We start from the raw sequence: 21,541 nt of genomic DNA, 5'->3' as shown, positions 1-21,541 counted from the left end.
TGATGTGGTGAAATTTGCTGTGTTGCATGCATATGAACTCGTGCCTGAGGCATATTGTCAAAAATTTAGGAATTTGAGTAAAGCTGATGAATGTACTTATGTTGAATTTGCAAGAGGGAAAGAGGACCTATTTGATCGTTGGAGCATTTCAATGAAAGTTACAACTAAGGAGCAATTAAGAGAATTCGTGCTCTTAGAGGAGTTTAAACATTGTGTTCCTCATGCTGTAGCTAGGCATCTCACTGAACACAAGGTGAATACACTTTCAGAAGCTGCTATCATGGCTGATGAATTTGTGTTAACCCATGGGTCATTCAGTGCAGTAGGTCTTAAAACCAACAATATGAGTAACTCTAAGTTTTGCTTTCAACCTAAGACAAAGTCTTATGTGATGAGTAGGAATAGTAAGACAACAGTGGCTGAACATTCTAGTAAACCTGCACTCTCACGGGACATGGTTTGCTTTTATTGTAAGAAGCCTGGTCATAAAATATCGGACTGTCTCACTCTCGAGAAGAAAGAGAGATTGTCGAAATCTGTTGCTTTGGTTTCTGCTTCATCATTGATTATTGACACTTGTGATGAGAAAGATCGTCATTCATCTAGTTCTAGTGATAAATCTGTTGATCAGTGTATAACTTCTGTTGATTATGCACCCTTTATCACTGAGGGAAATGTGTCATTGCCTGGTTCAAACGAAACGGTGCCAGTACGTCTTCTTCGAGATACGGGAGCTGCGCAGTCATTTCTTTTAGAGGGAATTTTGCCTTTGACTTCTGAAACCGCTACTGGAACTCATGTATTAGTGCGAGGGTTTGAGATGAGGTTTACTGAAGTGCCTTTGCATCGAATCCATCTTTCCTCTGCCATTGTATCTGGTGAAGTAGTAGTTGGTGTTCGTCCTGCACTTCCAGTTCCTGGGATTACATTTTGGGAAATGATTTAGCTGGTGAGAATGTTTGGGGAAGGAGTGATGTGGCAGCTCCACCCATAATAGCATCTACACCTAGGAAATCTGATGTTGGAAATTGTAGAGAATCTCGTGATTTGTTTCCAGCTTGTGCAGTCACTCAATCAATGGCTAAACCATTAATTGAAAATGAAGTTGAAGTTCCACTGCATGACACCTTCTTTTATACTGTTCATACAGGTGACTCAGGATCTGATGTGTCCAAATGTCCTGAGCAGAGAGACCTGAAATCCTGTTCTTCGTTGTCTTGTGATCACAAAGATTCGACAGTGTTGCGACATGAATCTACCGATACATCAGAGGTTCTGTCCACTCCTGAGAAAACCAATGGTGATCTCTCTGATGTTGATTGTTCTATGACTTCTTTGTTACAGATTTTTCGAGAGGATTTGATTAGAGCTCAACAGAGCGACGACAGTCTTAAAACCTTATTCTCTGAAGTAGGGTCTAAGAAATGTTCTGATCCTCAGTCTTCTTCGTACTTTCTTGATGATGGTCTGCTTTGTCGGAAAGTGCTGCTGCATGAAGATGTTTCTCTAGAACCTAAAACTCAGATTGTGAGTCAGATCTCAGATCTTTTCTATAATAACTATCTGTTGAATACTCCTGATCAGAGAAAGAAAGTACAAGTATGTCACAGTAATCTGTTGAAATTGTACATAGCTCCTGTTCGTTCCATTACTGTTAATGTGGTAAACTCTTGTGATTCTTTTCCCGAATTGTCATCTTCCTTTCGTAGCCCGAGTAAGGATTCTTTGGAGAATGTTGATGAGGATGAGAGTTTTCTTTCTCGAGAAAAAGTCGACGGACGACTATAAACTCTGAGATTCTTATTAATCTTTCCTCCCATCTTTCTTATCTGACAGAGGAGGAGATGAGTGATGTCACTGAGTTGGTGATGTCATTTCCCTCTCTTTTCCGTGATGTTCCTGGTCGTACTTCTATCATAGAACATGATATCGACGTAGGAGCCTCGTGTCCGATTAAACAAAACGCATATCGAGTCAATCCTTTTAAAAGAGATTTGCTGAAACAAGAGGTGAACTATCTACTTGCTCATGATCTGGCTGAATCTAGTTTCAGTTCATAGAGTTCCCCTTGTGTTCTAGTATATAAATCTGATGGCTCATATCGATTCTGCACAGATTATCGAAAACTTAATTCTGTTACTAAGCCGGATTGCTTCCCTTTGCCTCGAGTTGATGACTGCGTCGATCATGTTGGCTCTGCCCGATATGTTAGTAAGTTCGATCTCTTAAAGGGATATTGGCAGGTGCCTTTGACTAGTAGAGCGAAGGAATTATCCACCTTCGTCACACCTGATGTTTTCCTGCAGTATACGGTTATGCCTTTCGGAGTGCGAAATGCACCCGCGACGTTCCAGCGTCTCGTAAATCGTATACTTTATGGAATGTCAGGATGTGAGGCATATCTTGACGACGTGGTGTTGTATAATTCCTCCTGGTCTGAACATCTTAACTAGATTAAAGAATTGTTTTCTCGTTTAGCAAAGGGTAATCTTACCATAAACCTCGCTAAATCGGAATTCGTGAAGGCAACCATTACCTATTTAGGTAAAGTCGTGGGAAACAGTTGTGTAAAGCCTATTGAGACCAAGGTCGAAGCCATTTGTGACTTTCCCGTACCCACCACTCGTCGCGAATTGCGACGGTTTCTCGGTATGGTGGGATATTACCGGAGCTTCTGCGAAAATTTTGCCAGTGTAGTCTCACCTCTTACCGATTTATTGAGTCCAAAGTTGACTTTTCGGTGGTCTGAGCTCTGTCAACAGGCTTTTGAAAATTGTAAAGCATTGCTGGCGTGTGCCCCTGTTTTAACAGCCCCGGATTTTGAGAAATCTTTTAGCCTTGCAATCGATGCAAGTGCTTGTGGTGCGGGCGCTGTTCTCTTACAGGAGGGTTCGAACAAGGTTCTACATCCTGTAAGTTACTTTTCAAAAAAGTTTAATCGACATCAAAAGGTATACTCTACCATTGAGACGGAAGCTCTCGCCCTAGTGTTGGCCGTGCAACATTTTGAGGTATACCTAGGGTCAATCGCTGCACCGATTATCATCTATACGGATCATAATCCGTTGGTTTTCTCGAATCGAATGAGAAATCGAAATCAGCGACTTATGCGATGGAGTCTCATCTTACAACCTTTCCATCTTGAGATTCAACACATCCGAGGAAAAAATAATGTCATAGCTGACACACTTTCTAGAGCATAACCTAATCTCTGCGTTGTTCATTTCTATTCTTTGCATCTCTAGGACCCAGAGTAGCTGAAGAATGAAGACTGCCCAGTGTTTTTAACATGGCAAAAATCTGCTAATTTTTTTGGCAGACCAAACATTTTTTATTACTGTACAGGAAACCTCAATGGCCATTTGTTTTATTTTTTGTCCTTTTCTAAAGAGATTAAACCACAAACATCCCTGCAAGTGTACTGACCTGCTCAAAAGAAAAACGCATACGAAATTTTTGCAAAAACCACCCACAGTTTCCGCCCAGTTTCGAACTGATGACCACTACACTACAGAAACCTATTGATGAGATGCATGTGCTTTTTAGAAGATGGCTCCTTCCCATAATCCGCCCTGCAAGCAGTGTGACAGTCTGTAAATTCCACAAACAACAGAACAGAGGTCATTCGGCATGGCAGTCTGCCTACAGCTCCTTGGTACGATGGCCTTCACCTGTCTCAAAAGGAAATGAGCGCTACACCCACCTAGCGTGGCAAACAATTTAAATTTTCTGTCAGAATCCAACCGCTGTTTCTGCTCGGTTTCGAACCGAGGACCTTTTGCGTGTTAGGCGAACGTGATGACCACTACACTACAGAAACCTATTGATGAGATGCATGTGCTTTTTAGAAGATGGCTCCTTCCCATAATCTGCCCTGCAAGCAGTGTGACAGTCTGTAAATTCCGCAAACAACAGAACAGAGGTCAATGAAGTGTACTGACCTGCTCGACAGAAAATCGCATACGAAATTCTTGCAGAAACCACCACCAGTTTCCGCCCAGTTTCGAACTGGGGACCTTTCGCGTGTGAGGCGAACGTGATAATCACTACACTACGGAAACACGTCTTCAGGTTGCAGACATAAATCTTTAGGTACACGCTTGTTAAAAAGCGTATAAAGGAAATGAGCGCTACACCCATCTTACGTGGCAAACAGTTTAAAGTTTCTGTCAGAATCCAACCGCTGTTTCTGCTCGGTTTCGAACCGAGGACCTTTCGCATGTTAGGCGAACGTGATGACCACTACACTACAGAAACCTATGCATGTGCTTTTTCTGCCCTGGAAGCAGTGTGACAGTCTGTAAATTCCACAAACAACAGAACAGAGGTCATTCGCCATGGCAGTCTGCCTACAGCTCCTTGGTACGATGGCCTTCACCTGTCTCAAAAGTAAGGGTTATGTAGCGAATTGCAGCATTTATATTTAAAATGCCTCCACTTGTTTCCGCCCAGTTTTGAACTGAGGACCTTTCGCGTGTAAAGCGAACGTGATAACCACTACACTACGGAAACTTGGTTTGGACACCTGTTACGACCCCCGTCTGGGTCATATTGTGTGGGTTCGGTTGTCTTTGTTACTTGTTTTGTAGGTTGGAGTTGGAGTGAGTGACGTCATGATGACTGATGGTTTACACCTGTGCTAGAGCTGATGCCGGCAAACAAAAGCAGCTCCCTTCGGTCGTGACGGGGCGCGCTCTCCCCTCGTGCCATTTTGTTGTTGTCTTGTTCCCGTTTTGGTCTATTCTCTTACTTTATTATTTTTACTTTAATAAATGTTATTCCTTTTTCCATACCACTTTAACGTGTCATCTCCTTCTTTGTCGCGGCTTGCGAGTCGGCCGTGACACGTCAGTCCCACCTCTTCTAGCGTACGCTTGTTCAAAAGCGACTGAAACTATAGACTGCCTAGTGTTTTAAACATGGCATAAAGCTGCTAATTTTGTTGGCAGACCAAACATTTTGAACTGAGGACCTTTCGCGTGTAAAGCGAACGTGATAACCACTACAATATGGAAACTAGATTTGGACATCAGTCCCACCTCTTCTAGGGTGCGCATGTTCAAAAGCGACTGAAGCTATAGACTGCCCAGTGTTTTTAACATGGCAAAAAGCTGCTAATTTTTGTTGCAACCTCAAAGGCCATTTGTTTTATTTTTTGTCCTTTTCTAAAGAGATTAAACCACAAACATCCGTGCAAGTGTACTGACCTGCTCAACAGAAAATCGCATACGAAATTTTTGCAAAAACCACCCACAGTTTCCACCCAGTTTCAAACTTGGGACCTTTCGCGTGTGAGTCGAACGTGATAACCACTACACTACGGAAACACGTCTTCAGGTTGCAGACATAAATCTTTAGGTGCACGCTTGTTAAAAAGCGTATAAAGGAAATGAGCTGTACACCCACCTAGCATGGCAAACAGTTTAAATTTTCTGTCAGCATCCAACCGCTGTTTCTGCTTGGTTTCAAACCGAGGACCTTTCGCGTTTTAGGCGAACGTGATGACCACTACACTACAGAAACCTATTAATGAGATGCATGGTCTTTTTCTGCACTCCAAGCAGTGTGACAGTCTGTAAAGTCCACAAACAATAGAACAGAGGTCATTCGGCATGGCACTCTGCCTACAGCTCCTTGGTACGATGGCCTTCACCTGTCTCAAAAGTAAGGGTTTTGTAGCGAATTGCAGCATTTATATTTAAAATGCCTCCACTTGTTTCTGCCCAGTTTTGAACTGAGGACCTTTGGCGTGTAAAGCAAAAGTGATAACTACTACACTACGGAAACTTGATTTGGACGTCAGTCCCACCTCTTCTAGGGTACGCTTGATCAAAAGCGACTGAAACTATAGACTGCCTAGTGTTTTTAACATCGCAAAAAGCTGCTAATTTTGTTGGCAGACCAAACATTTTGAACTGAGGACCTTTCGCATGTAAAGCCAACGTGATAACCACTACACTACGGAAACTAGATTTGGACGTCAGTCCCACCTCTTCTAGGGTACGCTTGTTCAAAAGCGACTGAAGCTATAGACTGCCCAGAGTTTTTAACATGGCAAAAAGCTGTTAATTTTGTTGGCAGACCAAACATTTTTTATTACTATACAGGAAACCTCAATGGCCATTTGTTTTATTTTTGTCCTTTTCTAAAGAGATTAAACCACAATCATCCCTGCAATTGTACTGACCTGCTCAACAGAAAATTGCTCACGAAATTTTTGCAAAAACCACCCACAGTTTCCGCCCAGTTTCGAATTGGGGTCCCTTCGCGTGTGAGGAGAACATGATAACCTCTACACTATGGAAACACGTCTTCAGGTTGCAGACATAAATCTTAAGGTGCACGCTTGTTAAAAAGCGTATAAAAGAAATGAGCGCTACACCCACCTAGCGTGGCAAACAGTTTAAATTTTCTGTCAGAATCCAACCGCTGTTTCTGCTCGGTTTCGAACCGAGGACCTTTCGCGCGGGAGCCGAAAATGGTTAAGCTAACTTCCCTTAACTTTTCCCATTCATTCTCTATGGTACTGCTCAACACAATGGATGCAATATACCTTTGGCCACACGTAGACTTCCTGGCGCTGTTTCGCTTTTCGGTGGCGGGGAATTTTAAAGGGGTCATGACATGTTTTTTTGTTTTGTTTTATTATTTTCCCTTAGGTGCAATTATAGTATTACTATAGTTTTTTGTACAAATTTTTTTTACAAATATAGTGATTTATGACCTTTTCCCACCCTGTTTCTCACCTCTGATTCAAACAGTCTGTTTTGGAGGTGTTTTCCCTTTAAGAGTTCAGTGTTAACGCCCACTGTTATGATTGGCTAACGTCAGTGCTGCTTATGCATAAATTATTAACGTTTATCATTTTGTATCACACGTAGACTACACAATGCTCCACCACGTGAAACTTCGGTCTTCCGATCTTTTACCATCGTGTCAATTCTCAATTGATTTTGATTCAAATGCGCGAGGGAGTGAGAGAGAGAGAGAGAGAGAGAGAGAGAGAGAGAGAGAGAGAGAGAGAGAGAGAGAGAGTTTGAAGGCGCGCGCCGGGGCTCTCTCTCTCTCTCTCTCTGCTCGTTCTTCAGTAACATGCCCTGTCACACTCATCTGATCACTCACCGTTCAAATTAAGCTTTGGCGGGCTGCATATGCTGCAAATAAACTGCATCCGACTGTTTTCCTTGACGTCTGGATCGTTCGGCAGCGTATTCAAAGACTCAAACAGGAACAGCACATCTGCATAGCATCGCAGTCATCTTGTAAACAGACCCACTCGCTGCACGACAACGCATGCGATGATGCGAAATGAGGCGTAGTTGTCTTGCGCTGGAGGCGGTCATATGCAAACGACTGGTACGTCACTTCGCACCGTGACGTCACTTCATACAATGGATCTAGAACGAGCTGTATTTAGAGCTTGATTAAATAAATGCTTCGTTTATAATGGGGAGGACGTCTTAAGCTATGAAACTTGCAGGAAGTTTTAATAGTACATAGATCTCTTATACACCAAAACATCAAGGCAAATTTGGTTTCTCATGTCATGACCCCTTTAAAAAGCGTAGTGTCATCTGTCAATCAATCATTCGCAGTGGAGGAGAGGAGACCCGTTTTACGATCGGAGATATTTGTTTACCGAATTGTCAGCAAATTGTTTTGTTTTTTACAACAATTTTGTACAGTCTAAACTACCTTCAGACAGATTTTACCTCAGGTGACCACATATACATTATTATTCATATATTTTATCATTTAAATTGCATGTTGTTATCATGTAACGTAAGTTAAGTTAACTGTTAAGTTAATTGTATTGTTAATTGTGTTGAATTGATTGTGATGTTAAGAAACCCAGTAAACCAAACTCCTCGTTGTAAATACAGCTGTTATTTTATAAGAGTGTCTTTGTTTGTAAAGGTGAATGTTTCATCATTGATTTCTTACTATGCAATCATATAAAATGTTTACAACTATGTGTTAACAGTGCAGTATGATGTAGTACTTTTAATGTAATTAATAAATAGTACACACAAATATAATACATTTGAATTACAAAAAAAAATGATTACAAAAAAAATGTGTGCAATTTAATGGTATAGTATATGAATAACATTTTATTGTGATAAAATAGATAATTAAACACAATAATAGTGTGTGAAAGAGGATATTGTGAAATTAATATGAATATTTATTTAATAATAAAATGGTTAATTTAATTGTTGTTTTATTTATTAAGAAATAAAATAATTGAAATCAGAATATAAGTGCGTTAATTAAGTGTGTTAATGCAACAGACCATAAACACTAATCAGCTCTTTGTGAATGTATATGTACAGCACAGCAGGATGCAGGTGAAAGTGATCTTCCCAGGCAAGATCAAAGTGTGCTTCAGGAAAGGACCGACTGGATATCTGAGACAAGATCCCTCAGATGAAGCCAAGAGGATCAAAGACAACCCCAATCTCCAGGACAAATCAGCCCCTCAAAGGGAAGACAAGGTCAAGGAGAATGCCCGCTCTGTTGTCTTCATGAGAGGAGGTGATGTGTCAGACAGAAAAGAGGTGCTTGGAGAGTATGTGCTTCAGTTTGGAAAGTACAAAGACAAATCATTCCGGTGGCTGCTAGAGAATGATGTAGGCTATACCATATTCTTGACTAAGAAGGTTGAGGAGGAGGAGGAGAGAGCCGGTCAGTTTAAACCAGAGGGTCCCAAAAAGGACAGCCTACTTTCATTTCTTGAGTACAGTAGAAGCTTCCAGGAAATCGAGGACCTCCTAAATTATTTAACTGGAAGATCAGTGGCACCACCTGTGAGGAATGAAGATGACAACTTGGTTGGCTTTGGGATTAATGCAGAAAAGACTTGGAGGGATGTTTGGGAGAGCAGAGCAGATGGATATGCTGCATTTATCCTCCAGAAACAGTGCGTCACAGGCAGCAAAATGTTTCGGCTGCAGCAGTACCTCACTCAGAAAAAGAGCCAGCTTCAGAGTGTTTCAGCGGAACATGCTTCCACTGGCCTTACAGCATCTGCCTCTCATCCTCCAGGTTTGTTGACAGTACAGTTGAGTATATATAAGGTCGAATTGAAAAATGTAAATGTGGGATGACATATGATTCCCATCTTTGCTTTTATGCTTTGTTTTACAGAAATGGAGGATGATGAAGAATTGGAGAGAATGATGCTTTCTATATCCCCTCCCAAAGTCCAAGGCCAACTGAGTAAGAAAACCTCACACAGACACATTTTTGGATCAGTAAGATTTTTTTACTAAGTCTGTTATTTGATTCAAATACAAAATAAAACAGTCAAAATTGTGAAATATTATTAGATTTCAAAATAGCTGTTTTCTATGTGAATATATAATAAAGTGTAATTTATTTATGTGATCAAAGCTGAATTTTCACCATCATTACTCCAGTATTCAGTGTCACATGATTCTGATGATTCGGTGCTCAAGAAACATTTCTCATTATTATCATTGTCAACAATTGTATTATTGTTAAAGTATTACAGTACAACAAATAGTTATTTACATTTTTATTTCAGGATTCTTTGATGAATAGAAAGTTCAAAAGAACAGCATTTATCTGAAATAGAATCTTTTGTAACATTAAACACTATTGTTCAAAAGTTTGGGGTCAGTAAGAATTGTTAGTTATTTTTGGGGGGAAATAAATAAAATAAATCAATACTTTTATTCACGATGGATGGATTAAATTCATCAAAAGTTACAGTAAAGGCATTTATAATGTTACAAAAGTTTCTATTTCAACACACACTATTTATTGTGGTTGCTATATCCATATTTTTCTGAATGTACACCCGTATGAATGTGGAGTATTGCTGTAAAAGAGCTTAATGCTCAGTCAATTTTCCCTGAATAAACAACAGTTGATGATATTTATAATTCCATCCTTTCATACCAATCTTTGGTTTGTTCTTTTTCCATAGAAGTGGAGGAAGGTGAAGAATTGGGGAGGATGATGCTACCCACATTTTCATCTAAAATTCCAGACCAACTGAGTGAGAACCACATACATATACATACATGCTCTATCAAACTGCATTCATTTCCATGAAACATCATTACATTTTTATACAGCGTTATTCAAGATGGTAAATGTTTGGCATGTTACATTGTTTCTGCGCTTTGCTATATATATATATATACTGAATATATACATACAAGCTACAGTATGGATTTTCACAGCAGCTTCGGTAACAAATTCGAGACAAATTCTGCTGTAAAGCAGCTCTAACAAGCCAATTGTGACATTATTCAGCTCAAGTCACTTCAGTATTGATTCAGTTCAATTCAAGATTCAGATCAATTGTGCATACATACTGTATATACAGTGTATTTGTGCATATAAATGTACATGTGACTCCTGTACACACCACTGTACACTGAACAAGCAGAAGGCACGTAGCAGTGCTTTACATTTTTCACATCTGTGTGTAGTTTGGTGTGTACTGAACTTTAACAGTAAAGGGTTTTAAATGTCATTGTGTCTGTTTATGTTATAAATGCTTGAAAGTTTAATTATCTTCACAATGGTCACTTCACTTCACTATTATCTTGCCAGGCTATTCCAGTAAAAAGCAAATCAGTTTTTTTTTTCATTTACTGTTTACCAGCCTCTCTTAGTGAAAGACCATGGTTGATTACATGGTCAATGAATGGACAATTTCATCACTGACTACTGTTCTTCCAGCCCTTGGAATGCCACCACCACACATTCTTACACCTCAACCTTGCCCTCTCCTTGAGCCTGCTCTTCTCCCTGCTCCTCTCACTGCACCTCTCACTGCATCTCTCACTGCACCTCTCAGTGCATCTCTCACTGCACCTCTCACTGCACCTCTCAGTGCATCTCTCACTGCACCTCTCACTGCATCTCTCACTGCACCTCTCACTGCATCTCTCACTGCACCTCTCACTGCATCTCACAATGCACCTTTCACTGCACCTCTCACTGCATCTCTCACTGCATCTCTCACTGCACATCTCACTGCATCTCTCACTGCACCTCTCACTGCATCTCACAATGCACCTCTCACTGCACCTCTCACTGCATCTCTCACTGCATCTCTCACTGCGCCTCTCACTGCACCTCTCACTGCACCTCTCACTGCATCTCTCACTGCACCTCTCACTGCATCTCTCACTGCATCTCTCACTGCACCTCTCACTGCATCTCTCACTGCACCTTCTCCCTGGGCCCCTTGGTCTTACTCTTCCTCATCCAGACATTACAGTGTTTGTCTTTTTCTGTTTATGTGTCCAAAAACATCACTCCTCAAAGTCCTCCTTTTACTGTATAAGTGTCAATGTAATAGGAAAAAATAACCCCTGCCACTGAGTCTAAGCCAGACTGGAATCAGCTATGGTTGGCCCAATTTACCCAACATAAATCAGCTGTGTCAATTATTCAATTGTTTGTTTATTATCAGCTGAGATATATTGTTTTTGAACTGTTACTATTGCAGAAGCAGAGGTTTTTATACTGTATCTAAGGTTTGGAATATTGTTTTTGCTATTGTGGGATGGTGTGTGTTAACAATTGTAAGTACTACAAAAACAATCCATAATTTTGTTGGGAGGTATAGCTTTATTGTATTTAGAGTTTTGAAAATGTGACAACTGGTTGGACAAACGCTTGAGACCACATCGCCTTTGAGACCAGTGCAGGAAACCATGCTCTGTCAATGTAAGGACTTAATGTAACATAATTTTACTTAATAAAATTTAAAACACATTTAACATATTTAACAAATATAATGCTCATCTATGACTAATGTCAACCATGTCATCCTGCAGCCCTCCTCCCAGTGACCTCTGCAGAATCTATAGCCTCTACTCCTCCCTCAGGCCCCCCTGCAACTGCTGTCCAGTCGGGACTCCTTGCAGCCTTTACTCCACCCACAGCACTCCCTGCAGTCTCTGCTGGGCACCCCCCAACTCAGATGGAGGAGAAGCCAGCACTTCCACCACTGCCAGGCTATGAGCAGGATGTAAGCCAATGGAACTGCTCTCACCAGCAGAGAATCTGGATGAAAACAGAAATGGAAGCCTTGGGACTGTGGCCAGGCTCTAGACCAGTGAGACATCCAATGAACATGATCTCCTTGTGGTGTTACCCACCTCAGCCTGAGCTTATTGATGCTGTCTATAAGTTGCCATCACCGAAATACTTTCAACTTCATCCATTCTTCATTTGGAAACCAGAGCACTCCATTATGGAAAGAGTCCGCAACAACTACACTCTGCCATGTCTGAACGGCTGTCCGAATCCTCACGTTGTCTCATCAGGAGTTGGATGACCCCGTGTCATTATTGGTACAAGCAGCCAGTACTACATGCTGGCCTCTCGGCTCAGCTGTAAAGTCTGTAAAAAGTAATGGTATGCAGACAAACCTCAATGGATGGACATACTGCCAAGTCGATTCTGCAACATTTTTCCAGCTTTTCGTATGCACAAGAAGGCCATATGTAAGACTGTGATGGACGAGTTGCGGCGCACAGCAAAGTCTCCCAATGATATGGCCAATCAGTTGAACGAAGCTCTCAACCTCAGGTATGAGCGTGCACACCTGGCTTACCTGTCCACTGTTAAGAATGTGCTGGATGGAGACAGTGGACTTTATGGTCAGCAGACCATCACAGGGGCACTAAGAGCAACAAATACTCCTGCTCCATTTGGTGAGTATGGTGATGTGGTCGGCTGGTGTGGAGTAACAGTCTCACCCCACTACTTGGTTGACTGCCTCATTCAGGAGTACCATAGGCAGGAGAGCACAATCAATTTGCTCCTTAAAGCCACATTTGGACAAATATTAAGGGCTGACCATACCCGCAAGGTGGCCCGGAAGGTTGTGCTTGCATCAGGTACTATGTCGTCATACGCTGTGATGAATGAAAACTGGATAATCTTGTCCTGGGTGATGCTGCAGTCTGAAAGTGATAAATCCCTGCAGCCAATAAATGCTGGGCTGTCCTGTCGTTACATTTTTGCAGAACTGCCAAAAGCCAACTATCAGTGGCTTGACCGGTAAGAACCAGCCATCACATTTTCCTTCCCACCTATATTATATTTGTAAAGTAAACAAAATATAGTATAGCAAATACATGTATCCTATTTATTTGAATGTTTAATATTTTAAATATACTTCTCTTTGTGTGTGGAACAGTGATTGCTGTGCTGCCTTCAGGATCCCAAACCCTGATCCCCAGGAGCACCTCCTCTGGGATTCTTGGAAGACCACTGAGGCTATAGTGACTGAGGCAAACTCTGGGCATCTCATCGACACCTGTGCCTCCCGCAAAGAATATAATAGCAACATCAACATCAAGCTGGACTTGTTCCACTGCATGCGGTGGTTCTCCAGAGAGTGTACTTCAGAGCACCATCCACTGCACAGTGCTTTCTGCAAGTTTCTGTCAGCAGCTTTTAGTGTTGTGGACCAGATGGACCTACAGAGACTGAAGCAGGCTTATGTCTTCTGTGGGATAGTGCCTGCAAATCCAACAAAGAAGCATATCAGGGAGCACTGTCGCACTAGGGTCCCACACCCCAAAGAGCTGCTGGAGAGAGTGGAGAGAGTTCTCCAAGATTCTTTTTAGAATGAGATCCTGATGGTGGGCCACTGTTCAAACCATCGATGTTGAAGGTATGGAGGATTCAGCGATACCACATCCTCAGAGGCTGCCTGAGTGACCCAGAGATTGAAGAGGGGATCCTCTATAGGCATGCTGGAACGGTCCAGCTGAACCATGTGAAGGGGGAGGCGGCAGCTGTACCCGTGTGGATCCCTGTGAGAGGCACCTCTCAGCAGGAGGGATTCCATTTTCATCAGGCGAGATGGGTCACAGGCACTCAGGTATCCACAGAACTTATCCAGGCGCTGGGCATGATTGGAGTGGCTCGCTGGAATTTCAAGCGCCTTGTGGACCTGAAGCAGCCTGGAGTGAAGCTGCCTGCAGTTTTTGATCCTGTGCTGATCATGGAACTGAACAAGCCATCAGACATGGTGACAGGCCAGGCCAAGTACCCTGCCTTAATTATCTCACACACAGACACCGGAGAAAGGTTTGGACTGCAGTATGTTGTCGTCCTGTCCCCCTGGACTGGGACAAGCACAAGTCCCAGAAGGTACCTGTTGCAGAGGAGGGAGAGCATCAGTCCTCACAGCCATCTGCTCTCAGTGAGATATTCCCACCTGATGACACAACTGAGGAGGTGAGGGGGGAACACTTTGCTCAGCTAAACTTGACTGTTGTACTTACAAACATCCCCATTCACTATAATCCAAATCTAATATGTAATTACTGATTCTAACCCAAATTAATTACTCTATGCTCCAGGATGACATCTTTGGTGTGGCTTCTCCTGGCTCAGAAACAATGATCCAGCCTGCACAGCCCACCAGTGTAAAAGGTGATTCAGCTCACATCTTCATCCCTTAATTATTCCTTATTTATATGAATACTACATATATTTTAGAGATAAAGGTGAAAATGATTTACTTATTCTGTCCCTTTTCCTCTCTTTTAGATGAGATGACACCACCACTGCCCTTTGCTCCCTCTCCACGAGCTGCTCGCACAGGTTCCATCAAGGCAGGGGGTATACTTTTTTTCCTAGACCATTTTCGGTGGACACAGCCCATGAGGGATTCCATTGTTGGCCTTCTGGCAAAGTACCATAGGCAGAAAGACCTTCTCACCCAAGTGGATGCGGAGTATGCTGCCCTCGTGCAGGCTGCCTCCAGGGATCTGTTGTGAACTTTTTCTTCTCAAGTGTAGAAAAGATAGAGTTGCAGACCAGGAGATTGTTGAGGTATAAGTTCTTTATTTCGTCGCTGTAGTCATCTCAATCAAGTCTAGTCTAAGGGAACTTTACATTGCAGTTTACATACATTTTAAGGGGGTGGGATTAATTTCATAGTGGAGGGGACTCTTGAACAAAACATGTAAAGGAAAGTACATGATTCAGCTGGTTACCTGATTTCATCAGGTAACAGTGTAACTCAGAGCCTTGAGATGCTAATCCAATCAGCCAATCAACAAAACCTTTTGACCTGACCTTTGAGATGTGACAAGAGGTTAATGTCCAAAACCTTGATTGCCTCAAAAATGGAAAACAGTGTGTGCACTTTCTCAGTTAAAATACTGTTGAACCTAAATTAAAACATTTAAATAAATTTGTAATCCTACATTTCCCCCTTTGAGAATTCTAAATAACTCTCACATTATATACAAATTTAAACAATTAAAAATTCATTCTTGTAACTTGTGATCGTTACAGGCACATAATGCGTGTTCTATGTTTGCTTTTCTGCAATTGCATGCTGACACAGAAACAAACATGCAATTTTAGGGTCCATGACGTTCCTACAGGTAATAGTCCACGGTGATTTTCTTGTGAGAGGCGTAATTCATATGTTGAATGAAACACCATACTGTGGACGCATAGATAGTACGCCAGTATAACAAACAACAACATAATTACTATTTCCTTTATCCACAGCCAGGGTTTCCCAATCAAGTTTCCGAACCATGAAGAATTATCTTGTCATCTGGTGTAATTTTGCTGAAAGATCAAGAATGTCTTGTTGGATTTTGTTCAAGTTCTCTGTTGGATCCATTAACCTGGTGCAGCATGGTTGCACCAGGTCCGATGATGGTGCAGGCTCCTCCTTGTGTTGAATCCAAGGCCACTCTGTTCTGTAAGATCATTATCTTGTGCGAAGCGAGAGTGTCTGTCATGTTACTGGTACGACAATCTTGATCATGTTGAAGGATGACTGAAGGTTTCGTATGTGAGTCTCTGCGTTGTGTATTTTTTTCTTTTTCTTTTCTTTATCCTTTTGTGATAGTTGGCTCGGAAGTGGGTCAAGTTGTTTCTTGAGGTTTTCTTGTGGCTTCATACGCAGATGACGAGGTCAGTGCGTATGGGTCTCGGGAAGTCATCAGTGGTATCTGCACAGAGTAAGAAAGAAAACAAAAGACAGGAGAGCAGTATTTGTTCAAACACTAGGATTGTGAACTTTTTCTGATTCTGCTAGACAGTGGAGCAGTATTTGTTCAAACACTAGGGTTGTAAACTTTTCTGAGTCTGCTATTTTTGTTCCCTCTTTCCCTATTTCTTAATTATGTGTAACGAGGCTGTTCAACAAAGAAAAACCGGGATGAAAAGCTGGGCACTTTGTGGTGTCAGATTTGACCTGAGAAAAAGGTAGCCCTTGAAGGTTAGACATGTCTGGATTGAGATTGGCGGGCCACCTGGAGAGTGTCGACAATGGCCCTGGGTTTACCTCCAGTATCTCAGTAGAACGGCAAAAAGAAAGAGCAGAAACACAACAGTTAGATCCCCAACCTTTAACTACACCTCTTGACCAGTCAATATTTGGGTTGTGAAAAGTTAGCCATGGAAACCCAAGAACTAAGGGGAGTTCTGGTGACTGGATGAGAAAAAAACTGTATTAGTTCCTTGTGACTCCCAATTTCAAACTGAATAAGCGAAGTGCAGTGACTAACCTGTCCCGACCCCAGAGGTCTGCCATCAAGAGCCGTGATGGTTAGAGGTTTCTGGAGGAGCACGGATGGGATGCCCAAACGTCTGGCTACATCTTGGTCCAAAAAGTTCCCAGCAGCACTAAGCTGGTGATTCTGGTTGTCGTGGAAGATGGTGGCTTGGATCGTAACTCCAGAGGTTGCAGGATGAGGGAAGATATCTACTTTCGTTCCAGTTCCCCCTTTCCTGGAGGAGAACTGGCTTTTCCCGACAGTTCAGGACAGTTGGATCGGAAATGACCAGACTTTCCACAGTACAGACAGCGTCGCTCTCTCATCCGTCGATCCCTTTCTGTCTGGGTTAATCTAGTTCTACCCAGCTGCATGGGCTCCTCCAGATCACTGGGTTTCCAGAGTGGTTCAACAGTATTGGAAGATACCTGAGGACGATACGCACTGATGTCCCAACGTCGTTCCTGTTGTCCTTCTCGGATACGATGATCTACTCAGATAGCCACCTCGATTAGGGATTCCAAATCCGGAGAAGGGTCTCTAAATGCTAACTCATCCTTGAGTTCTGGAGACAAGGCCTGGTGGAATGTGGCCCTCAAGGCTCGCTGGTCCCATCCACTCTCTGAAGCTAGGGTACGAAACTCAATGGCGAACTCCGCCACACTTCGAGTGCCTTGAGAGAGTCGAAGCAAACGGTAGTCCACATCACCTGTGCAGGCCGGATGTTGGAAGACTTTCTTCATTTCAGCAATGAAGCTGTTACTGTTTGCAGTGAGTGGTGCATGTTGGTCCCACAAAGCCGAGGCCCAGTCTAAAGCCTTGCCAGTAAGAAGGGTAATGATGTAAGCAACCTTGCTGCTCTCTGTGGGGAAGCTGCCAGGTTGTAGTTGAAATACTAGGGTGCATTGGGTGACAAACCCCCGACACTTCTCAGGACTGCCATCAAATCGTTCCGGTGCTGGTAATTTGGGTTCTGACAGGGAAACTACCACTGCTTGAGAAGGATTACCATGTGTCGGCTGAGATTCTTGAGCTGAAGGGCCTGGAGTCTGAAGATTTAAACGTTGAAGAATATCAGTAAGGATCTGGGGGGTATTGCACAAAAGCAAGATAAGGGATTAAGCTGGGATTTTCCAGTTATCCTGGCTGAATTTAGCCCTTACTTGGTTGCATGAAGGGAGGCTAAATTAATCTACATTAAGTTACTATGGAGATTTACACTTTGCAGCTAGCCTGCTCCGGAGCAGGCTAACAACCAGGCTAAGATTAATCCTAGTGATTTATCGGCTAGTTCCTCCCTAAATCCTACTAGATATAAATGTGTTTTAGTCACTTCATGGTCCTGCATTAAAATACTAGATACACTGTCATTCATCTAAGTATGCGTACTGTTATTTTAGTTATTATTGAAAACTGCTGTTCATTTCACTGTCAGAGGTTTGATGAATATATATATATTATTCGAGATTTAAAGCGTTTATTGTCATACACCCAGTGAGGAAAGCAGATTTTCCTGAGCAATTATTACTTTGCTGTCCACAATGAATGCCAACACAGTGCAAAATAACTATACTATACAATATGATAAATAGAATATAGACTATGTATATCTATATATGCAAGTATAGAGTAGAAATGTACTGTTGAATGAGAAAAAATTTTTTTTGCAGTTGATGAGATAATAAGAAATGGCTCATGAAGTTGCAAATGTGGTTTCAATTAAGTCCGTAACGAGGTCAATATGTAGTATATATAGACTAAAGATTTGTGTGTTTCCTATTCACAATGGCTTGTCCTTTGTTGGATGATGTAGTTGATGAGGAAGTTTTAATACTCAGACGAGCATTCAGGCATGAAAGAGTCTTCCGAGATAGGGCAGACCCATTGGCCTTTTCAGACGAATATCTGACTGAGAGGTACAGATTCTCAGGTGATGGCATCAGATATTTGTGTAGGCTGCTGGGTCCAAACATACAGCACAAGACAGCACGGAGCCATGCTCTCATTGTCCCACAGATGGTCTGCGTAGCACTGCGATTCTTTGCAAGTGGCATGTTTCTGTATTCTGTCGGTGATGCAGAAAACCTCAATAAAGCCACTATTTGCCGCACAATAAGAAATGTAAGTCTGGCATTGAAATCTCTTGTGCACATATTTATCACCTTCCCTGGTCACAGAAGATTCATCCACATCAAGGAGGAGTTCTACAAGATTGCAGGTTACACGAATAATAACAGATTACTACAAAATGTTACATTAGCATAGTCACAGTATGACACTCATTATTTTGTGTTACAGCTTTTCCTAATGTAATTGGTACAGTGGATTGCACCCATATTCGTATCCAACGCCCCTCAGGGGCACATGAGGGAGATTATGTTAACAGGAAATCCTTCCACAGTGTCAATGTTCAGGTAAGAATGAGTTATGGTTACTGTCAGCTACATAATTATTCTGTGCATTAAATGACCTTAATAGGCTATATATTTTTACAGATGATCTGTGATGCTGACTGCCTTATCACAAATTTAAAGACAAAGTGGCCTGGCTCAGTCCATGACTCCAGAATCTTTCGGGCAAGTAGAATTTACCAGAGACTCTCTCTAGGTAAGCCACCCCATTTTTTTAAGCACCTTGAACATCAAGGGTACAGTACTTGTAAGAATTATGTTTTGTATTCGCAGGTGAGTTCTCTGGTGTGCTGCTGGGGGACAAAGGCTATGCCTGTGAGACATTTCTGATGACTCCCCTTACAGACCCCCAAACCCCAGCACAGCAAGCTTACAACCATGCCCATGCCAAAACCAGGGCTCGAATTGAAATGACCTTCGGCCTCCTGAAATCACGATTTCAGTGCCTGCACCACCTGAGGGTCTCCCCAGACAGAGCATGTGATGTGACTGTTGCCTGCACAGTGCTGCACAATATTGCCAGCCTAAGAAAAGAAAGGGCTCCCAGAGTTGCTTTGGATGTTAATTGGGACAATGCTGCCATATTCCCAGATAACAGAAATGGAAGACTTGTTAGAGAACAATACATTGCAAATTATTTCAGTTAATTTAGTTTTGATTTAGCCCATCCCTTAATAAAGGATAATGCAGGCTATATAACTTTTTCATGTGTACATGCATTTTATTTGGAATCAGCAGCACACACTGTGGTTATCTTCCCAAATTCTAGTTCCACTTCACTGGATCAATAAATATAAAGTGTATACTTGACATTCATAAAAAAAAGTTACAAGACCACAATGGTTTTGGAATATTTTTCTTTTATTATTTTGCTGTTATCACTTGTCAGCTTGGAGCTTTGGAGAGAAAAAAAATATAATGATTAATACATTATGTTACAGTCATGGTTACAGTATGAACTGAAGTCACTTACTTCTCTTTCTAGATTTCCAGTTCTAGTTTCCTCAGTGTCTTGTGTTTAATTTGCATCTCAAGGTCCATGTCCTGCAGCTTTCTTTTGTTCACATCAATCTTGACTTCTGTCAGCTCGATCTGTCTCTTTAGATGGGTTGTGTAGAGATATCTGACAGTTTGTGAATTCTGTGAAGACCTTTTAGTTAGCATAGCAGAATTTTGGCATAATGTAAATTTACTTTAGGCAATACGCACTATGTTACCAGGCTGCTTATCAGGTTGCCCAATGTCAGGATCCTGTAACAAATAATATTTTCTATTAGTACCACTTCCCTGACTTCTTATCTATTATGAACTTATAAAAAAATGTGTCTATTTTCACAAAATACCTCGAGCCAGTCCAGAGACACGGTCTCATCATCGGCAGAAGTGCACTCCACTGCTGTAGATGTGGCTTCCCTCTGCCATTTCAATACTTGTATTGATATTTTTTGACAGGACATGCAAAGCCTATGATTTAATAAAGAGTACTCACCGGCAAATCATAGTCTGTTGGCTCCAAAAGTGTAAGGGTGCTACCAGCCACTATAAGGCAAAGTCACACAGTTTACAAAACAAAATATATATGGATTTCAATATTTTCCATGTGCAGTTGTATGGCAATAATGTACTTTGTATGAAGAGGCCAGTATCCCTTGCTGGGCCAGAGTCAGTGGATGTCCCTCCCTGGATCCCTTCAATCACTGGCTTCCCTTTATTTAGGTCCAGGGCCAGCTCCTCTGCTGGGGTGAAGTCTTGGGTTGGAGGGCCACCCCCCGTACCAGATATATGACTTTTTTTTTTTATTGCTAAAATCAGCACAGACAATAAAATGTCAGCAAACATGTCACCTATGTTCTCCGCAAACAAGTCACTTACCAGCCTGCAAAATATTCTTGTATTTAATCTTGACTTGCTGCCAAGTCCTTTTTTGGCCAGACATGTTTGTTCTTTAAGAGGAATAGATACAAATGATAAAATAGATTAGATGGATAAAAATAGAGCAAAATATCTGATTATAGATTACATCAAATCAATTAAAAACAAAACCTACATACAAATAGATAAGAGTAAAAAGATTAAAGAGATAATAGACATAAAATAAACTAAATAGATACACATAGTGGGTAAGTGTTTGCAATTATTCTTCATGTTAAATGCATGTTCACTGGTCACATTTAAGGCAAAGTATACAATTATTTTTGAAAATGACAAGTAACTCCTTGAATTGTAATTATGAGGGTTTCAGTGAAGCACTGGTTATTTGGACTACTTACGCATTCAATTGGTCCGCTATTGTTTGCCATGCATTCTCTCTTTGTTTTATTACAGCAGCTGTATTGCCTTTTTTACATATTATATGTTTCACTTCTTCATACGTTTCCATAAGAAGCTGTTGCTCATTAGGCGAAAAGTATGCCGCACGCGTTTTGTCCATTTTCGGATCGGTGATTCTGTGATCGATTTCGTGATCTTTTAAAGAATGCCGTGAACGTGCATTTATCAAAACTATATACACCTGGCTTGACATATCCGCGCGTTCTCATCCTGGCTCAGCAAACGTGCAACGGATTAAGCCAGGATGCACAGATTAAACTAGGTCAA

The 21,541-nt window shown here is 41.7% G+C and overlaps 1 protein-coding gene and 5 non-coding genes across 6 annotated transcripts in view; 1 reads left to right on the top strand and 5 right to left on the bottom strand.

Moving 5' to 3' along the window:
* LOC143712789 (FGGY carbohydrate kinase domain-containing protein-like) overlaps positions 1–20,439 on the top strand; it is a 68,184-nt gene extending 47,745 nt beyond the window's left edge. The window contains exons 10-19 of the mRNA XM_077204794.1: positions 8,337–9,048; positions 9,151–9,222; positions 9,956–11,715; positions 11,826–13,056; positions 13,196–14,244; positions 14,370–14,442; positions 14,560–18,750; positions 18,831–18,946; positions 19,028–19,139; positions 19,217–20,439. Of these exons, the coding sequence (XP_077060909.1) occupies positions 8,337–9,048; positions 9,151–9,222; positions 9,956–10,083 (912 nt within the window). The 3' untranslated portion in view covers positions 10,084–11,715; positions 11,826–13,056; positions 13,196–14,244; ... (3 more) ...; positions 19,028–19,139; positions 19,217–20,439. The remainder of the gene's footprint in view (positions 1–8,336; positions 9,049–9,150; positions 9,223–9,955; positions 11,716–11,825; positions 13,057–13,195; positions 14,245–14,369; positions 14,443–14,559; positions 18,751–18,830; positions 18,947–19,027; positions 19,140–19,216) is intronic.
* On the bottom strand, positions 3,748–3,820 carry trnav-aac (transfer RNA valine (anticodon AAC)). The gene has a single exon. It is a non-coding gene; the product is annotated as a tRNA-Val (tRNA).
* On the bottom strand, positions 3,989–4,061 carry trnav-cac (transfer RNA valine (anticodon CAC)). Its single transcript has one exon. It is a non-coding gene; the product is annotated as a tRNA-Val (tRNA).
* On the bottom strand, positions 4,185–4,257 carry trnav-aac (transfer RNA valine (anticodon AAC)). Its single transcript has one exon. It is a non-coding gene; the product is annotated as a tRNA-Val (tRNA).
* Positions 4,440–4,512, bottom strand: trnav-uac (transfer RNA valine (anticodon UAC)). The gene has a single exon. It is a non-coding gene; the product is annotated as a tRNA-Val (tRNA).
* trnaf-aaa (transfer RNA phenylalanine (anticodon AAA)) lies at positions 5,451–5,523 on the bottom strand. The gene has a single exon. It is a non-coding gene; the product is annotated as a tRNA-Phe (tRNA).
* Positions 20,440–21,541: the final 1,102 nt, after the last annotated feature.

Source organism: Siphateles boraxobius, unplaced genomic scaffold (genome assembly GCF_051911475.1).
Source record: "Siphateles boraxobius isolate OS27281-9 unplaced genomic scaffold, OSU_SipBor_1 51, whole genome shotgun sequence".
Classification (NCBI taxonomy): domain Eukaryota; kingdom Metazoa; phylum Chordata; class Actinopteri; order Cypriniformes; family Leuciscidae; genus Siphateles; species Siphateles boraxobius.
Note: the sequence above shows the minus strand (reverse complement) of the source record. Positions and strands in the feature narration are given on the sequence as shown.